The sequence below is a fragment of the Eleginops maclovinus genome, chromosome 2, assembly GCF_036324505.1.
Source record: "Eleginops maclovinus isolate JMC-PN-2008 ecotype Puerto Natales chromosome 2, JC_Emac_rtc_rv5, whole genome shotgun sequence".
NCBI classification, from domain to species: domain Eukaryota; kingdom Metazoa; phylum Chordata; class Actinopteri; order Perciformes; family Eleginopidae; genus Eleginops; species Eleginops maclovinus.
Window position 1 is genome coordinate 25222430 of NC_086350.1, and position 21003 is coordinate 25243432.

Sequence of the window (21003 nt, forward strand, 5' to 3'; positions counted from 1 at the left end):
CGGGGGTGTTGCACAGGGTGTGGGTGATGGTAAGGATGTTCACGAAAGGGAGGTTGTGGTTTTGTGTAGAGGTGAAGAAAATCAGGTGGTGGGAGAAAAAGAAAAAAAAATGGTGAAAAAAACACAAGAAAAAACTGAGGTAATCGAAAAAATGGTAGAGACGGGTGAAGTCTGCCAAACACAGGAGGAAAATATGGTGAAGACAGGAGAGGAGAGGAAAACATGGGGTGAGCAGGTGGAGATTGCTGAGATGGAGGATGAAGAGGTGGCAACAGCAATAGCAACAACAAAAAAGACTGCCAATAAACGCAGAAGCACGAGGAACAACGCACCTACTCTTAGAAAGAGTAGCAAAGTGGTGAGCGAGGGAAAGAAAGGAAGAGAGCAAGGGCAGACAGATGAGAGTGGGGATGAGTGTGTCAGACGGCAGTGTAGGGCTGAACGATTTTAAGAAAAAATTGAAATTGCGATTTTTCTGGCAGAGATTGCGATTTCGATTTCTCCACGATTTTTTTTATTTAAACAAGTTTCAGTGTAACAACAAAGTGGAGCAAAAAAAGAAGTCTTACCTTAAAAGTAGTGCAAAATGGCTCAAAGGAGCTAGCTTATGAACCTCAACATCAGCAGCAGTTACAGATATTCAACCCGTGTATCCAGAAACCTGTGCTTCTTCTTCAAATAAAGTGGCAAGAGGAAGTGAAATGTAAAGGTAGTAAAACTAAATAATAATAATAATTAAAAAAATACATTTTCCTCATCAACAAAAGATGTCCAACTGGTTACATTATTTAACATCTAGTCTGTAAACAAAAGATAAGTAAAAAAGAGTGAACACCTTTTTTAATGGAACAAAGACATGTCAGGGTAAGGTGCAGAAGAACAACAACAAAAATCAATAAATCTTCCCCTTCATCCCTTCAGAGATTTTTGGCCAAGAAAACCAACATGTCAACCTTTGCTGGCTTCAGACTTGCACGCTGACATGTGACAATATTGCCACTGGCACTGAACAGTCTCTCTGATGGTGCACTCATTGCTGGTATGCAAAGGTACTTACGAGCCAACTTGCTAAGCCATGGGAAGTTGACATTGTGCACTCTCCACCAGGCCAGTGGATCTTGCTCTCCATCAATGGTAGGAGTTATGAGGTAGTTGTCCAGTTCTGCTTTAATGGTATCCTCCAACTGCACAGTAGAGGAAGCAGGGACCGCCTTGGTCTTGAAAAAGCTGCCCAGTGACCGCTTTCGCTTTGTAGAGGTGGATGGTGGTTCTTCTTCTGCACTCAGGGGCATGGGATGGGTTGTGACACAAGCCCTCTGCTCCTGCAACACACAGTAATAAGAGGCATCAATGTTTTGCTATCAGTTGTGATTAAGACCAACGAGGCATTTTGTCTAAAAGTTTAAATGTCAGTAGAGTATAGTTCAAAAATAAAAAACACAAATACAACTTTGTTTTATTTTGAAACAACAAAGAAAAAGGAAAGCTTACCTTTTGTGCCACCTGTTCCATTTCCATCTTCACTCTGTCTTTGATGTATGGGACATTCTCTTCACTTATGTAGCTCTTCTTGAATCTTGGATCAAGGAAGGATGTGATGTCCAAGAGCTCCTGTGTCACTGGGTCGCTGTATTTCTCTTCAATGTAGTGGAGAGCTCTTGATTTGATCTCCTTGGTGAGATTCGTGTCCTGGTCAGTTTCAGCAAGCGTTGCTGTTCTGAGGAGATGGAGCACTGGCTTCAGGTATGACACGCTTACGTAGTCCTCACCTGAGAGGGCGTCTGTGAACTCCTGAAGAGGACCGAGGTCATTGTTTACAGATTCAAGGACATCTGTGTCTTGCCAAGTGAGGACCAGGTGCCGCGTCTTCCTGTCTTCAGACAGAACCTGGCACAGTGCCTTGCTCTGCTCCAACACCCTCCCAATCATTTTCTGCCGGGAGCCCCATCGTGTCGGACATTCAGTGACCAGTGACTGTTGAGGTAGGTTCAAGTCTTGCTGTGCCTGTTTTAGTGCCGCCTTCTTCTTCCAGCTGTGAGTGAAGACCGCAACCAGCTGCTTGCAAAGTCCTGTGGCCCGTTTGATTCTTTGCTCATCTTTGACAGCATTTTCTGGGGGAAAACATTACATGTATTACAGTATGAAAAGCCATAAGGATAGCTCATAACACAATATTCATAACATACCATTGATTACATCTGTTGTCATGTATTTAGTTCAATGACGTTTTTTTAGCAGCAGACTTCAGGTGGTACTACCACAGTAAGTTATTGCCCATAAATTAATTTGTAATTGGTAATTAATGCACAAGCAATTAATATGCTTCTTAGATATTCCACTAAAAACCAAAAAATCATTTAATCTGTATAGTGGCATCAGCTGATGTTGCACCAGCCTGACATGTGCTACTACTAAAACACGCTAGCTGTTTATTGTACCAAAAACACGTTAGCTGTTTATTGTACCAAAAACACGTTAGCTGTTTATTGTACCAAAAACACGCTAGCTGTTTATTGTACCAAAAACACGTTAGCTGTTTATTGTACCAAAAACACGCTAGCTGTTTATTGTACCAAAAACACGCTAGCTGTTTATTGTACCAAAAACACGTTTCCCCCTCGCACCGAAACACACATTACATGGCCTCACTAATCCCTAATCCTTAAAACGTGCACACACATACAAAGTTTACCGATGAAAGGGTTCATTTTTCTCCCTAGGATAAACAGTATGTTAAAGTAGCATTGCGCTAACAGTTGGTCAGCTAACGACAGCTTGACAACAAACTTCTCGGCGCTTCGTCCCCAGATAATACGAACTCTCACACTTGTAGTAACCTTGTAAACATACACACTCGCACAAACACACATTCTTGTACTTACCAATTGCAAGATGCAGCCTGTGTCCGAAGCACTGCAGTCTGGTCCATTGGTTAAGTCCCATTGCTTTGACCATATTTGAAGCGTTGTCTGTTATTATGCACGTCTGGGCCTCTTCTTTTAGACCCCAGTTGGCCAAGCACTCCTTCAACCCCATGGCAATATTCTCCCCGGTATGGTCAGTGGGGAAGTATGCTTGAAATTGAATGACAAGCTACACACTGACTTGGGTGGCGAACACGTGATCTGGTCACGCGCAGCCTGCAGCTTTCTGATCGGTAGCTGACACAGAGCCTTGGGCATTCATGTGAAATTATTGACGAAATTATTATTATTAATATACACCAAGCAAAAACCGCAGCTTTGACGATCCCAAAATCGTGTTGTCTGAGATCGCGATTTTCGGTCCAAAACGATAGATCGTTCAGCCCTACGGCAGTGACGTGATAGGGTTCAGTGACAGTCAAAAGGGAAAAATGTACACAGCGGAAATGATAAAAAACTATCTACTGCAGACAAAGAACCAGCATGGGGTAGTTGTGGAAGACTATTTCCCTGATTTGGTTGTTTTTTGTTCTTCGGCCAAGTTCCATCTTAGTCGAAAAGAGGAGTCTGCCTTCACAGAACAGGAAGCTTGGAGACTAAAGAAACTGGTGCATAAAGTACGAAAACAAATAAGCAGCAATGAAGTTAAAACCCCTTATGTGTGTTTTATTTAACTTATTTGTTTTTATTGTTGTATGCACTACCTCACTCACAATGGACACTTTTAGAGTGGGAAGCCTGAACGTCAATGGAGCCAGAGAGCTAAGAAAGAGGGCGTTAGTTTATCAAACAGCAAGTATAAAACATGTCGACGTGCTTTTTTTTACAGGAGACGCACAGCGACGTTGGTAATGAGAATGAGTGGAAAAAAGAGTGGGAGGGGGAAGTCATTTCAAGCCACAGCACCTCTCTCAGTGAAGGTGTGGGCTTCCTTCTCTCCAAGTCTTTTAATCCTGTCTCACTGGAGGTCGAGCAGTTTATCAAGGGGAGGTTGCTTTTAATAAAAGCAAGGTTTGACCTTTTTACGGCTGTTTTTATAAATGTGTATGCTCCAACAAACGGTGCAGAGAGGAAGCTGTTTTTACAAAAAGTTAATGATGTTTTAAACGGCTGTGCCACGGAGGACTTTTTATTCTTGGGTGGGGATTTTAATTGTACGGAAAATGCATCTTTAGATCGCAACCATGCAGAGCCGCATCCAGCATCCCAGCATGCTCTGAGGCAGCTGGTCCACTCCCACGGCCTGGTGGATGTATGGAGAAGGATGCACACAGACGATAGGCAGTACACCTGGTCCCACATCCGAGAGAATAGGATTTCATCAGCCAGACTAGATCGCATTTATTGCTTTAAGCATCATTTTAACACTTTTAAAATGTGCAGTATACTCCCTGCTGGTTTTACAGATCACTCTTTGCTTCTATGTAATGTTTTTATTAGAAATGTTTTACCGAGAAGTGCTTATTGGCATTTTAATTCGGTTTTAACATTTGATAAACATTTTAAAGAGGCCCTCACTTATTTCTGGAGTGTTTTTAGACAGAGGAAGGGAGAGTTTAGCAGTCTTAGGCAGTGGTGGGACCATGGTAAGACTGAGATAAGAATGCTCTGTCAACAGCACACCCTCAATGTCACACAGGACAACATCAGATCTATGAAAGACCTGGAGAGTGATATAGTGGAACTAGAAACAATAAGCGAGTCCACAGGAGATCGAGGATATATTGAAATCCTCAAAGAGAAAAAGATGGCTCTAGCCAGCCTGCTGGACGTTAAAGTTCAGGGTGCACTGGTCAGGTCCAGGTTTTTAAACATAAACGAGATGGATGCTCCCACTAGTTTCTTCTTTGGCCTGGAGAAAAAGAATGGACAGAGGCGGGTAATCCACTCACTGCTGTCAGACACAGGGCAGGAATTAACAGAGCCAAGCCAGATCAGGAGGCGAGCTGTGAGTTTTTATTCCACCCTCTACACGAGTGAATATAACGAGGACGAAACGCTCTCAGAGGAGTTTTGTGCAGAACTACCTCAGGTCTCTGAGGAGGTCAACTCACAGCTCGCAGGGCCGTTGACAACGCAGGAGTTGCAGGCCGCACTGCAAGGCATGCAGGGACGGCGGGCTCCTGGTATCGACGGCCTCTCGGTTGAGTTTTTTAAAGCCTATTGGGACATCTTGTCTCATGACCTGTTAGACGTTTTTAATGAGAGTCTGGCCTCTGGCTCTATGCCAATGTCCTGCAGCAGAGCGGTGATCACGCTGCTGCCAAAAAAGGGAACTTGCAGGACATCAAAAACTGGCGCCCTGTGTCTTTGCTGTGTGTGGATTACAAGCTTCTGTCCAAGGCTTTGGCCACCAGGTTGGGGAGAGCTATTGAGCAGGTCATCCATCGGGACCAGACCTACTGTGTGCCCGGCAGGTCCATGGTGGACAATGTTCACCTGATTCGAGATGTTTTGGAGGTCTCCAGCTCATTGGGCATTGATACTGGTCTGATTTCTCTAGATCAGGAAAAGGCTTTTGACCGCGTTGAGCACAGCTTCCTCTGGAAAGTAATGGAGAAGTTTGGGTTCAGCGCTGGTTTCATAGCTAAGATCAAAGTGTTGTACAATAAGATTGAGAGTGTGCTGAAGTTCAACGGTGGGCTGTGTGCTCCTTTTAGAGTGTGTAGAGGGGTCCGGCAGGGCTGTGCTCTGTCTGGGATGCTCTATGCACTCTCCCTAGAACCCCTCCTCTGCAAAATACGCTCTAAATTACAAGGGCTGTTTTTACCTGGTTTTAATGGAAGCACGGTTTTATCTGCGTATGCGGACGACATTGTTGTTTTTATTAGTGACCAGAGGGATGCAGACATTTTAACCAACATTGTGACAGATTTTGGTTCAGCATCGGCAGCGAGGGTCAATTGGAAGAAGAGCGAGGCCCTCGCTGTCGGTGAGTGGCGTGGCGGTCTCCCAGTTCTCCCCCAGGGAATGACATGGAAAAGAGATGGCATAAAGTACCTGGGGGTGTTTGTAGGGAACACAAATATAGTCCAGAAGAACTGGGAGAACGTCACAGAGAAAATTGAAGAAAAACTGTCCAAATGGAAGTGGCTGCTACCGCAGATGTCTTTTAAAGGTAGAGTGTTGGTTTTAAACAACCTTGTGGCATCCCAACTGTGGCACCGCCTCACCTGTGTAGACCCTCCCTCAGGCCTACTGGCCCAAATTCAAAAGAGATTGGTAGATTTCTTTTGGGATGGGCTACACTGGGTGCCACAGGGGGTGCTGTTTTTACCTAGAGAGGAGGGGGGACAGGGCCTTGTCCACCTGGCCAGCCGAACAGCCACCTTTAGAGTGCAGTTTCTGCAAAGGTATCTTACCGGCCCGGCTGATTTGGTGTGGAGAGATGTGAGCAGCTGCATTCTAAGACGCGTGAGTAACCTGGGGCTGGATGCTGCTCTGTTTTTAACTGATTTAACCATTTTAAAGTTAAGTGGGCTACCTCCCTTTTATCAAGGTGTTTTTAAGTCTTGGGCCCTTTTTAACCATAGAAGGTGTCCAAAGACTGACTCTCTGCACTGGTTGTTAAAAGAGCCTCTGATTCATGGAGCCAGGCTGGACGTTAGCTGCAGCGAGACACCAGGACTGGCGGTGGTGCTGCGCAGATCTGGGACCCTGAGCCTTCAGCAGGTGGTGGAAGCAGCGGGGCCGGAGCTGAGCGACGCCCGGGCCTTGGGCTCTCTGCTGGGTCTACACTCTGTCCGGGTGGCCCAGAGGATCCTGCAACTCTGGAGCCGGAGCCTCTGCGCTGAGGAGCAGAGACTGTTAAGGAGCTACGGACAGGGCAGAGCCAAACCAGACCCAACAGACCCTTTCCCGGAGATATACCTGAGCCCAGGGCTCGGAGAGCTGACGGGCCCCCTGCTCAAGGTTGCAAACCCAGAGAAAATGAGCATACACAAAGCTGACAAAAAGACTATATACACGAACATTGTAAAAACTATCAACAAAAATGGACTGAAGGACAGGGCCTCCACTGTGTGGAGCACTAGACTGGGTGCCGGAAACGGACCAGGCCCACAGTGGAGGATTCTGTACAAACCCCCCTTAAAGAAACGTACTGCCGACCTCCAGTGGAGAATTTTACACGGCGCTATCGCCTCCAACTCTTTTATCTCTGTCATCAATCCTGCTGTCAGTAACAACTGTCCATTTTGTGGTTTTAGAGAGACTGTTTTCCATGTTTTTACAGAGTGCCAGAGACTCACGGGTTTCTTCTCTCTTTTAACATTGGTTTTTAGTCTTTTTAGTATAACTTTTACCGAGAGCGTGTTTATCATGGGGGCTCCATACAAAAAGACAAGCAAAGAAAAGTGGCAGCTCCTAAACTACCTCTCTGGTGAAGCTAAAATGGCCATATACCTAAGTAGGAAGAACAGAGTGGAAAACAAAAAGGGACAAGAAGCAAAAGCGATCTGGCTGTGCAACATCAGAGCCAGACTCTGGCTAGAGCATCGTTTTTATAAAAACATCGGGGACTTGGAAGCTTTTAAACAGCGGTGGTGTTATAAAGACATTGTATGTTCTGTGGTGAACGAGGATTTGCACTTTACACAAGTTTTTAAGGCTTAGCTTTTTATTTACCTATTCTAGGTAAATAGATTTTTGTTGTACTTGATGTAAACCTGTAATAAAGTGTTTTTGTAAAAGTAAAAAAAAAGTCTTCTTCTTCTTCTTCTTCTTCTTCTTCTTCTGTGGGTTTTTTATTGCAGCTGGCATCCAAATTGTTGCATTGCTGTCATCTTCAGGATAATTTAAGTCATCTCTTCATATTCTTTTAAATAGTCCAGTGTCTAATAAATACTTTAAAAAACAACACCTTCCCCTCCCACTTGATCCCAAATTTAAAATGCCTTTAACTGCAACCTCTTCTAGACCCAATTATCTCAATGTCACTCACTGCCTCACTCGACAGTAACTGAAGTCGCATAAGTGCGCATGTCACAAAACGAAATGAATTGTGGGACATGTAGTTTATGGGCAACGAGCTTCTGTAAAGCGTCGTGTAGCCGTGTAATAAACATTATATCCGTTGAAAACTCTCCCGGGACACAAAATGAGTTTGCGGGCTGGATTTGGGCCGCGGGCCTTGTTTGACACGTATGGCCTATGTGGATACCACTGAATATTGTGTTTATGTCTGACGGTAAGATACAAGCAGAATGATTTAAAAATAGTTTATTTCAAAAATATATTCGGTGTCAATTAAACACTTGTTTAGCTGTTGAAAAATTGGCCTTAATGAATCTGGATCTCTATGGAATATAGTTCCAATAATGCAGCAATTGGTAGAAGTTGGTAATACACTGCGATTCATTTAGCTTCAGTCCTAAACATGGGGGGTGGCTCAGGAAAATGAATAGTTAACCTATTGACCGTTAAACTATCATAGCGTTCTTGTTTTGATGACCATAGCAATGTTACTATGTCTATAAATGCAATACTATTCACCTACTGAACAACAAGCTCACAGTCGCCCAGTCGTAACAGCTTACTATGCTACAGAAACACGAGAGCTAATATGTTGCCATTACAGAATTGAAATACAGGTTACTAATTAGCGTTATACATCACAAAATAAACAACAGAAAAAGTACATTACAACTAGCTAATTAAACGCATAGGTTACACCATACATCAAGCACTAACAACAAAACACAATCCAAATCAATGTCACAAAGTAGTCTATCTGTGGAATTAGCCTTGTAAATACTGTTGCTGTTAGTTAAAACAATCGTAGGCCAAATGCAGAGCCACTAGTTGTTAGAAAAATACAAAGCTCGAAGCACACAGTATGTGACAGAACTTCAGAAGTCACATAAGCTTAAGGCACTAACTAACAATAGTTATACAGCTCATGAGACAAGTTGTTGTGTCTTATCCAGAGCTGGTTGTAGTGAGTAAAGTAAAACTTTCTTTTCTAAGTTTCTTCGTTTCTAAGCCTCCCTTGCTCATTCTGATTCAAAACTCAAGACCTAGTAAGCGCGCTGATACCAACACTGCAACGCAATGCACCGACACATTCTCATTTTACCATCATCTGAACACCCATATTGTATTTCTGGGAATCAACAGTCATCTCACTACATGTAATTTCCTTTTCACGTATGAAATACAGGGGATTTTATTTTGAAAAGTCAAGAGGCAAGTCTGCTCATGTCCTGAAACACAGTTTATGATAAGGCTAAATTTAAATCCAGTGAGACTGGAAAGAGGTGTGGTCTGTGAAGTGCATATGTACAGTCAATCTCTCTCTCGCAGCAGTCAGCCCCTGCTATAACGGAACACTGCTGCTCCCAGTGACCGCTAATACCAGAGGTTTGGTCTGGGTTTGGACAACTTGGTCGTTAATTTGAGGTAAGAAGCAACTTCATTTTTAAAAGTTGTCATTAAGTGTTGCAACTTTAAGATATAGAATACAAAAAAAGGGACTTTATTCTCAGTCTAGGCTATTTTGTTCACCTAAAAGCCTATTTGTTAAGTTTTTCCTGGTCAAAACCACTAATTGATTTCACACTCATAATCCGTATCATGCGTTCTTAAGGCTGGCGCGCAGCTGATCTCACTGTGAAAGCACGCACGTGCACCATTTGTAGCCTGGGGGAATTAGACAAAGTGGGCTGTTGGGAAACAGCCTGCCCACGTGAGAGTGTAAAACTGGTAAACACTGTGGCAGGAATGTTTTAGGAGCATTAACCACTTAACTGTATGTGCCACCTGTTTATATCAGTTAATATACTTAATGAAACGTTTTTAAAATCGTTTTCTTTTATGGACTACAGTTCAAGTTCAACAACGTATTACATAGTGGATGTGTCTCAAATCGCACTCTTCTGAACCGAGATTAGCTTTAAGTGCCTCCCATGTCCGTATGGCAAAAAACACTAGGTTGGTGCACAATGTGCACCAACCTAGTGTTTTTAAAAAGTTGAGGAACGCTGGACACTTCTCACAGTCAAACAATCGCGATCTTGGCTACGTAATGGAAACTATGAATGAACAAATGTGCTTTCTACGGTAAACACCAAACTATACAAATAAAAGTTGTACATGAGGTTTTTTTTAAAAAACTATTAAAGTAACATACCATTACAGTGGTCCCACCGTTTATTTGACCAGTCTGTAATAATTTTGTACCGCCAACGACCGATGCTAGCGCTCTAGCTAACAGCTGTGATAGGCACTTCTGGTGAGGGCACTGTTCCCATGTGCAATTTAAGACATCAGTTCATGTGCAAAATTGTGTTACGGTTGCACATGGAAGCATACTAAAGAAAGTAACTGAATTGAGATAGTGTGAGAATAATCAATATATATCAAATGTTACTATGTGCTTGATTATGTAATTTGCCTAGCCAAAGAAGTGTCATGAAATATGTTATAAAGGATGTTATTTAGTTACGCCTATCTTTGAGGGCGACTGCGATCTGATTAAATCAAGTGCTGACCTGATAAATCATTTGAAGGTCTGTTTAAATTAACAATGCCCTACACCTCCAAGAAAATATGTTCGTAAACAGAGAACGGAACTTCTTCCTATGAACTGTAGACAGATAACAACTCGAAAGTGGACTATGGACCAGTTGAATGGGAGATCATATCATTGTATTAATAAATGCTGTTACATTTTGACGAGAAACTTCTTTGATTCTATAACCTATTCCTTCTTCAAGAGATAGAACCTAACAATAGTGTTTTGACTTCACATTAGCTTAAATGTATGTGATTTTTCGTCTGCACTACTTAGACTGATCTAGAAACATCACCTGCACTATTTTATTCTAATTTATTCTAGTCTAATTTGCACTATTTTAATATTTTTGTCTTATGCCCTATACATGTTGCATTGTTGGAGGAGCTCAGGACCTAAGATTTTCATTGCCATAACTACACTGTAGCATATATGACAATAAAAACCCTTGAACCTTTTTATAGTTAAACATAGTTAACAAAAAAAAAAAAAAAATGGGTAATGAAAAATGAGTGGATACTTGGTTGGCTGTTTTTTTTTATGGTGACAATGAATATTTTGAGAACCTTAACCTTTAGGCTATCTTTACATTACTGCTCACACAGAGCCAGACCATGGTGAATAGTCACTGCATGCCTGGAATATTCTCACATATCAAATCTTATTTTTATTTGTATCTATTTTTTCCCTGGTCCACGTCCTAATAAACAATTAGGAAGTAAAGAATTTGAAAACATTTTAAACTTTTGAGTTTGGGGTTAGAGACAGGTCTTCACTGACGTAAGAACATCTCTTGAATAATTCAAAGCAAATGACTCAAACACCGAAAACTTGTTAAGTCAAGGGGAGTTTTGTGTTGTTCACATGTATGGGAATGTGGATGGGATTTTGATTTCATTCAGGGTAAGAGCTACCAACTGTTTTATAGTTATTTCCCTCACTGGCCTCTTTCTCTATCCTCCAGCCAATATTGCATTCTTTTGGTTAAAACAGAACAGGAGACACAGCTCCAAGTTTCTTCTTTCGTTTCTCTCTCTTCCCTAACGGCACAAATCCTGCTTACGCCTTATTACTTTAAATATTTAAGCTTTGAAATCGGAGCCAGGAGAATCAGCGAGGTGTGTGTGTGTGTGTGTGTGTGTGTGTGTGTGTGTGTGTGTGTGTGTGTGTGTGTGTGTGTGTGTGTGTGTGTGTGTGTGTGTGTGTGTGTGTGGTCATGTTAATTTGTTGACAACTTTCAGGGGACTTCCTGTATTCCTCGTGACTCACTATCAACTATTTGTTGCAGGGTGATGTGGGGATACACAGTCCTCACAAACACCCACACACCTACTCTTCTCTTTGTTTTCAGTGCCTTGCAGCATCAATTGAAGCTTCAAAAATAGCCCAATAATCTGGAATTCATTTAGATAAATCACAAGTTTAAAATACAAGTGTTTAAATGTATTTTGCTGGGAGATTAGTACATTCTGTTGTAAAAAAATGAAATGACAAACTGGTAAGGGAAATCAGAATGCTCTTTCCTTAATAATACAATTATTTCTGAATAATTGGCATGAATTCCGCCAATTTTCCGTCACTTAGCTAAAGCATCGACAAAGTCCCAGTCACGGAAAGTGATTTGCGTTAACGAGGAAAGCTCTAGTAAAATTGACTTTTCTTGTTCTTACTCTTACACCTTCAAATGAAGAAATGAAATTGAAGTGTTGAATGTCTCTTTCTCTTCTTTTTTTATGTGTCTGCAGCCCTCGTTTGTAGAAGCCATGTTTTCCAAAGCCACTGCCAATTTCGTCCATCAGATTGACCCTGACGGAAGCCTCATCCATGTGTCTCGAGTGAACGACTCAAAAAAACTGGTTCCTATCGGACTGGTCGTCAAACGCAATCGCATCTGGTTCTGGCAGAGCCCCAAATACCAACCCACAGTTTTCACCCTCAGTGACTTGTTGCAAGGCGATCAGGTGCTTAGTCCTGGTAAGTCTGCATATACAGAAAAAAAGAATGCTAAGGGAATATAAATTGCTTAATTATTATCATGCTTCCCAATTGTAAGGAGCATTTACCCTCACACATATCTGACATGACATGTTTTATCAGGAGTGTCCGAGACAGACTTTCTGACCTACGAGGGGACGTTTAGAGACACACTCTCCGGGAAGCTGGACCCTGAGGCTGGCCCCATCGGTGTAACACTGGAGGGTCTGGGGTCTTCTGAGCTCCAATCATGTTTTGGCAAGATGAAGAAAGAGGAACTGGATGTGAAAAAGCTGTTACGGGACTCCAGCAGCAGGTTGTTAATAATTCCTTTATTCATGATTCACACATTGTTGATAGTGAGCAGAAGGTGAAAGGGTGACATCTTTATTATTCATGAGGGGAATCAATGTAGTTAGACAACACATTTGACACCTCAAACCAGTAACATGCAAACCACAGAGTTCGATAGTGTCATCTTACTTAAATACACTGCACTTGATATGTCCTTGGTTCTAGTGATTTGGTTTCTAATGTGATTAGCATGCTGTAAGATCTAGGGATAAGTTAGCATTTTATTACCCTAGACTATAAATTAACTATTTTCTTTTACGTTTCTTTGGTTAGATGTGTTAAACAACACACTTAAGATATTTTCAAATTAGTTTTACATCATAAATTATGTCAGTAAATACCCCACTGGTGAAGGTCTGAAGCCCGTATGTGTCATAAAGAAACAGTGGTTGCTAACAAGTGGCTAAATGAGACCACTAAAACTCATCACGGCAATCTTTAGCTCAGCGGTAGTTACTTGAATCCATGCAACTGTGATGTTGTTCGTCTTGAGGTCAATGTTTCAGATGTGTTCTGGGTTAAACTCCCCAAAAAAGGTCTGTGGAACAAGCTGAAGCTGTAGGTTAGCTATAACGTTAGCTATATTTCTCTTTGGCAATTGCATTTACGTTTTAATATGTGGTGATTATCTTACTGAACGAAAAAGTAAGTATCATAAACGTGTTTTTGCCAAAGATGTTCTTTACTGCAATAATACAACATCCGATGGAAAAAGGCCTTTGTTTTTTGTCGCAGGAGCGTTTGGAAACAAATTTCCTTGGCGGCCTACAAAAATGTGTCATGCCTTCACCTCTGTAATAATTACTGATAGATTACACCGAAATATCACGCACATACTACATTGCCATCGTAATTTATACAGGCTTTTTCTTTTGTATCAGGCTAGTGGACATGCAGAATAATCTTGTGAAGCAGATGGAGAAGCGAGCGGAGGTGCTGGCAGTGGTGAAGGAGAGGATCCTCACCACCACCCCCTGCTCCATCACCCAGAAGAAAAGGGAGCAGTGCATCTTTCAGGGGCTGGTGCGCATGCTAGGGAGCCCTGCTAGGGTGGGTGTGGAGTGTGAATTTTTCTATTTTCAGAATTCATTAAAAAATAAAAAATAGTTGGCATCAGTTTCAGTATGATGACAGTTTATGATCAAGTCAATCATCATAAACTGGTTTGCTGTGGGCATTTCTAAATTAATTCTAAGGTAACTGATTACATTTGTTATTATAATTATTATATTATATGTTATCAAAATATAATGTTAACTTCTGAGGTAAAGTTTGAAGACTTCATTATAACCGTAATAAACATATGCTCTATTGATAGTTTAGTCAAATGTATTAATAGTTTATTTTACTGTGACCAGTCCCATGAGACAATAATAAATCATGTTTACTAATAATTAGTAATGCTAAAATGTGTTAGTATGTATAGATGAAAAACCTTTAATTTACTATATTTAGTGTTTTTTAATTAACAAAAGATTTGTACACTTTTGAGAAATAGATTGACCTATATAGTAATGTTGGTTTAATAAGGTGCTGCCAATTTAATATTTGTTTATCTTTCAGTAAAATTGTAACTTAAGCACCTTTAATTTCAAATTGCTTGCCTATGTGTGTATTCTCAGGTGTGTTTGACGAACAGCAGCAAAATTGAGGCAGACAGCGACATTTCCTTGGAGATCCCCTCTGGAACAGTTATTGCGTACAGCGTCCTGGAACTGGACATTAAAAAGGATGGACACTATGGTGAGTTTGTGTGTGTGGTTACAGATAAAAAAGAAAGAAAAAGGGGTCATTGTGACACAAATGTTCAGGAAAATGGGAAGTGTGAATCACATTTTCACTTCTCTTTAGTTTAAAAAGACATTAAAACACTGCATCTTGAAAGTTGTAATAAGGGACATCGGAGAGGGTGATCATGGACTCTGACGCGAAGCGAAGGGATCTTGACCCCTTGAAGCCCATTAATAACTGCCTCGTTGCACATTGTCCTACTTATTACGTGGCCATATACTAAATAAACCAACGACTTGTCTCACAATATTGATTAATTACTATTTTATTGACTTAAAAATGATGGTATTGCCTCTGCTAAGAAAAAATGTAATCCATTCCATTGCGTTGTATTTAATCCCCTTTCATTTCTGGGGACAGTTCAGCCATCTGGAATCCAAAGTTTTGTGCTCTCCAAATATAAAAGTGAATATTCAAAAAGTATTCCGTAGTTTTTTTCAGATGGATGAAAACTAATGTTGGTTGGCCACAGTTGACGTTAAATGGACCAGACTTCCTTCCGCGGATTGATATGACAGCACATAGTCCCTTAATCATCCCTAGTAACAGTCATGTTATCCTTCACAGCGGTCTGTAAGTGGGTATTACACATTTCTGAAATGTCCAAATTGACCAATCAGAATTGAGTAACTAAACTGTGTAATAAATCTGCAATCATCTCTTCTGTTTTTTAGTTTAATGTATTTTTATGCGTGGTCTTTGTTTTTTAAACCCACAATAACAAATAAAAACACAGTATATAATACACTGTATAGAGACACAGTCGAACATCACTTAATAGCAATCAGTTCATCATTTTGTTAACATCCCATAGACTGATATTCAATAGTGAATTATCTGATTTTGTGTTTTACTATGTGATCTTGTGTGTAGATATATGCCTACGGCCTGGAACTATAGGAGGCATTGAAGCAGACTCACCGGAGTCCTGGCCATCCCATGATTCCTTGGATTTGGTGGACGGCATGATTCCAGAGAAAGTGCCTTTGAGTGAAATGCTAAATGGTCAGTTCATTGGAAAAAACCTTAATGGATATTCAGCTTTCATTAACACTTTCTATTGTGGGAGGAAAGGACACAAATTAAGAAAGTGTTGGAAAGGAAATAAGTTTCCTTTTCTACTGCAGATGGCTTTGTTGATTTAATGGTGGGTTGAATTGTGGTTTGTCTGACCAAACTCACAATATAAAACTTGTACATGTAATAAGTCAGGATTGGGATAATTGGAAATTCTTATGGATTTTTTTTTTTTTTTTAAACATTGAAATATTGCATTTTTTCTCTTTAAACATCTAAAAAGTGATGCAAATTGAGTGTTTCCCTTGGGGCAAACCACATTTCCCATACAAAAAACAGTACTGACACAAATGTGCTGTCTTTAGTTTCAATTCAAAAAGTTTCAGAAATTTGCTTTGTTTTTAAGACTAATCAGAAATATAGAGCCGGGGAAAAAATAAGACCACTTCAGCATTATAATTTTCTCTTGTTTTATTATTTGTAGGGTTAAAGTTGAGTTAAATTATTATTTTTATTTTTATTTTATTATTGTATTCTATAAACTACTGACAACAACAACATTGACACTGGAATGGCTGCCATACATGTAGAGATAAAGATTTAAGACACATACATGGTCTCGGAGCTGTATGTTCTATAACATAGAAATCCTGAGCAAACTAACCAGAATCAAATTGAATATTTTTCCCACAGTCAATCTGGGCTCATGAGGCTGCTTTTTTGCATTTGATTACGTCATTCTGATGACATGTTATACAATTTTCCCCAACTCTGATGTATGAAGTATGCATTTATACATCTGCCATTATCAGAAATGTACACCTCAATACTTATACATACTATTTTACAGTTTGACCAATTGTTTTCTTCTATTCTAAGATTTCAAATGACAATTTACACTATTCAACTTTTAACCAACTTATCAGTTATTCACAACTAAAAGTACAACTAGCAATAAGCTAAAGAGGGCAAAACCATGCCACAAATATTTAGCATGAGTTAGTCATGCATGTGTTTGGGTCTGCATTAAAGAATTGTGGTAGAAGGGGTACACCAAGAACTCTGTAACTGTTTGTAAGAAAGTAGAATATCACAATAGAAAAAGGTTGTAGTACTATATATTTGGAGATTGAAATGAGTGGATAATGTATGAAGGTAAACATAATCATGAGACTTGGAGTTAATTGGTGTAGCTTCAGTTTTAAACCTGACACCGTATCTCCCTTTTTTTACAGGATCACATGAGATGGATCTTTCTCCTCTGGCAGAGCTCCCCCACTCCACTCGATACGCCTTGTTAAGAGACTCCAGGAGACTCTGAGGGACAGAGCTGCCCTGTCACATGTTGAGTGTTTGGTGAGTGACACTCTGACTTTTGGTAGGCAAAGGTCGAGGTCACCGTGACCTCACAAAACACATTTTTGGCCATAACTCAATGATAACTTCATACAAATGTCTGATAGGATTAATACATTAGGAGATGACACTTTGGCAGACATGGATTAACAGCACTTTTATGATTTTTGAAGCATATATGGAACCACCAGAAGTAAAATGCTTACGTTAGGCTTTAAACAAACTACTTCACGGTTGCATGGCTGCGTGTCACCACCGCTAAGCTAAAGGAGGCTAATGCTCGGAAATTATTCAACATAGCTTGTTACACCTATATAACCACAAATATCATTTCAGTCATCTAAGCAAAAACACTTTAAATAAAAAGTATACTTTGAAGGGAACCAAAAGTGTTAAAATGCTGACTCACTTCCATGTTTTTTGGAGTCATTACTGGAAAACTCTTTTACATCCTGTGTTTTTTTCCATTTCCTCTCCTCTATGTACCTGTCTATCTTAGCTGGACGAGTTGTGTAGTGGTGAAACACTGGATATGTCCAAGAATGAGGAGCTGTCAGAGTGTCAGAGAAAATTATTGTCAGCCATATTGGCCCTACTTGGCACAGACAGTGCCGCTGACGACAGCCAGTGTGGCCTCCCTGTACACCTAAATGCAGCTCACCTGTTGGTCAGTGCCATGGAAGGTGAGGGTGAACTTCAGATTGTAGAGGGCTGTAAACAGTTTCCCCATGCAGTGCTTTGAGCAAACCAATGTAGTATGTAATGTGTAAGAAATGATTTTCTACAGTTTAACCTTGTCATGTTTTATATGTATTGTCTCTGTAGAGATGCCTGATGAAACTCTGAGCCTCTTGAGTGAGAGCCAACCTGATTTTCTGGAGGCCTTCAACACATTGGTTAGTTAGCTTGTCTCATTTACTGCACATCATTACACAAAATAGTATTTGTATAACCATTTTTTTGTCCGAAATGTTTTTAAAATAATAATATTTGCCAACCTTGTTCGGGAAATATGCGTGGGTCATTATTTGTGGAGAGGGAGATGAGAACATTGATACCACTCAAATGTTTTTACCTCTAAATATGAAGCTAAAGCTAGCCGTCGCTTATTTTAGCATAAAGGGAAAGCTGATAGCTTAGCTCTCCCATCCAAAGATAACAAAATACACCTACTACTGACTCTAAACCTCACAAAATCGAATTCTCGTTTGTAACTAAAACAAAAAACATTTTTTATGACTTGCTGACTTAATTAAGTGTATCACGATATCACTTAATTAAGTCAGTAACTTAGCATAAAGACAACAGTCTTTATGCTAAGTTACTGAAATGCTAAGAGGCTGCTGGCTGAAGCCTCATATTTAAAAGACAGATCATGACGGAAGTATTGATCTTTTATTCATTTATCCTTTAAGGACAGTAAGATTCAAGCCTTTTAAGCTGTTTCTAATGCAACAAACATTAGGGTGATAACTATTTTGGGAAAACTGACAGAATGAGCAAAAGGAGCTTGTAGTAACAGCTGGAGCAGAATTGCGTGAGCGGCACACAAAGCTAACATTCAGACAGCGCTGGTTACAAAGCAAAAACTATTTCATATATGCTACTTCTGAACTTCTGTAATGGTATGTGTGCCTCAGGCTATAGCTAGCATAAGTTATGTTGGCTTGCCCCAGTAGCGGTTGGGGGCTCTGCATTAGCATTGTTTTAGCTCATGGCTACTGTACTAAATCCACAGACACTTACTCTGATGAATGTGACTTATACTGTGGTTTTTTATTTCCCATAATGTCATAAACCTATTTTACGCATTTCAATTGTTCATTTAAATTCACGTTTTTGTTCTGTTTGCGTTTATGTATAAAGCTAAACAAAAGCTAACCTGCAATTCAATCATTTAACGTTAGCATATTCGCCCAATGTTGTTGAATCTTTTTTTTTGTAGCCTAATAAACTATTTGTTATTGTTTGTTGCATCAAAATGAATGTGTACGTCCTTTAGACAGCCTCCTGTAGCTCCTGTACTATAATTGTTGGTCAGTAGGTTCATAGAATTGCTGTGTTTAACATAACAGCATCTTCTATGGTGTTTAAAAGAACTATGTTGGTTTCTATCCTGAGCATCACTCTGTATCCATTTCTCTATATCTGCCTCTCCAGATGAACAGGTTAAAGAAGAACAGCGAGCCTCTCTCCATCCAGTGTCTCCCCGTTTTCCTGCAGGACAACCAGGCCTTCCAGCAGGCAGAGCAGCTGCTCAGCTCAGCTAACGTGGCGCTGAAGAGAGACAGCGACAGGCTGTGGTCAGAGACAGGAAGTGAAGCAGGAGTTCTCCCATTAATCCTCTCTCTCTGCATACACGGACTGGCTCTGCTGTGCAAAGGGCAAAAATAGTACTAGTGTCTGCATGTGCACTTTCTTTTTCTTTTCTATGAAATGTATTCCGTCCATTTCTTTCTTTATTGGAAAGTTTAAATCAAGCATGAAATCCTTGTATTATTATAGTATTTCTTTCATATTTTAAAACTATTTCTACAGTATTATTCTGATCTTACTATTTCTATTTTACCTACATGTATTTTATTTGCAAGCGCTTATTTTTATATTTTAAAAAAAGAAAACGTGTGTATATATATATATTTCTTTTTATAGGATGAAATTCTACATTTGTTGCATACATTGGGTAATAAATGTTAATTCTGAGGATGTTTCCTTGAATGGCACCTTACATAAATCTATACTACTTTTTCTATGTTTATATTTTATTATTTTTATTCAAACTGTTCATTTTCTTGTTCACTGACTTGTCCATCAATGAGATGTTAAGTGTTACAAGTAGCAAAAGTTTTTTTAAATGTGATGCATGCGGATGGTATACAAATTGAATAAATATATACTGTACATGCATGCAGTATTAAATGCATGCAACTATATGTATAAACTGCATGCATATTATTACCATGGTTTTTTTTTCCCCAATCAAGCTGCATTTTATTGCTGCTAATGCTCCTTATGCTCTTTATCATGAAAGCTACACTGCCCAGCCAAAAAAAAGGTCACAAGTCTGTGGGGGCAGTGCTATGATCTGGGGTTGCTGCGGTTGGTCTGGTCTAGGTTCAGCAACGTTATGTGCCCAAAGAATGAGGTCAGCTGACTCCCTGAATATACTGAATGACCAGGTTTTTCCATCAATGGATTTGTTCCTCCCTGATGGCACGGGCATGTTCCAGGATGACAATGCCAGGATCCATCGGGCTCAAATTGTGAAGGAGTGGTTCAGGGAGCATGAGACATCATTTTCACACATGGGTTGGCCCCCACAGAGTCCAGACCTGAACCCGATTGAGAATCTTTGGGATGTGCTGGAGAAGACTTTGCGCAGTGGTCAGAATCTCCCGTCATCAATGCAAGATTTTGGCGAAAAATGTATGCAAGACAGAAATAAATGTTGTGGCATTACAGAAGCTTGTGGAAACGATGCCACAGAGAATGCGTGCTGTAATCAAAGCTAAAGGCGGTCCAACAAATATTACAGTGTGTGACCTTTTTTTTTCGCCAGGCAGTGTATGTATTTACCATTCCTTGAAATGCTGTCATTGAATACATAAAGCTACTTTATATTGAAATTCTGTATTTTCATATGTGAATTATGTGTATTTCTTGCTATGAAATGTTATGAAGCTGCCTTTCTTCCAATTTCTTATTTTTGATTGACTGGAAAAAGTAGTTCTAACCATACTACAGTAATCCATTTTGAAAAATGTTTATTTAAAGTGTATGATTTTTTGTCACAGCTAAAGTATGTCAAATAAAGCTTTTTATTTGCATTGTTAATATCTCCAAAATAAGAAGAAAAGAGATAAAAGAATTAGGAATTGTATTTACCTTTCTTGGAATTATTTAAGAAAAGTGTTTACTTGAGAGGTTAAGCCTTGTGCTCTGTGATGGAAAGCTATTAACAATAAAACGTTTTATTTTTTAAAGTCTGCTTGTTTTGAGTTTTTATATTTTCATGACAGAAATCCCAACCAGCATTTATTTGATATTGTCAACAAGTTCTTAATCAAGCATATG

At 40.0% G+C, this 21003-nt stretch overlaps 2 protein-coding genes across 3 annotated transcripts; one reads left to right on the forward strand and one right to left on the reverse strand.

The window, feature by feature from the left end:
* Positions 1–492: 492 nt before the first annotated feature.
* LOC134882818 (E3 SUMO-protein ligase ZBED1-like) lies at positions 493–3299 on the reverse strand. Of its 2 annotated transcripts, none has more exons than XM_063910777.1 (3): positions 2693–2985; positions 1492–2111; positions 493–1322 (listed from the first exon to the last, which is right to left on the reverse strand). In XM_063910777.1, exons 1-3 carry the CDS (start codon positions 2868–2870, stop codon positions 918–920), a joined length of 1203 nt encoding a protein of 400 aa, XP_063766847.1. In that variant the 5' UTR covers positions 2871–2985; the 3' UTR covers positions 493–917. The 2 variants fall into 2 exon arrangements, with proteins under 2 accessions (XP_063766847.1, XP_063766856.1); XM_063910786.1 differs by having other exon boundaries at positions 496–1322; positions 2883–3299.
* A 5890-nt stretch (positions 3300–9189) lies between these two features.
* LOC134873908 (gasdermin-E-like) lies at positions 9190–20912 on the forward strand. Its single transcript, XM_063897826.1, is given in 11 exon segments — positions 9190–9323; positions 12183–12411; positions 12535–12727; positions 13647–13815; positions 14388–14508; positions 15430–15561; positions 16809–16868; positions 16871–16929; positions 17429–17612; positions 17755–17825; positions 19090–20912. Coding segments are annotated over 10 exon segments (1434 nt in total). The 5' UTR covers positions 9190–9323; positions 12183–12200; the 3' UTR covers positions 19324–20912.
* The last annotated feature ends 91 nt before the right edge of the window (positions 20913–21003 follow it).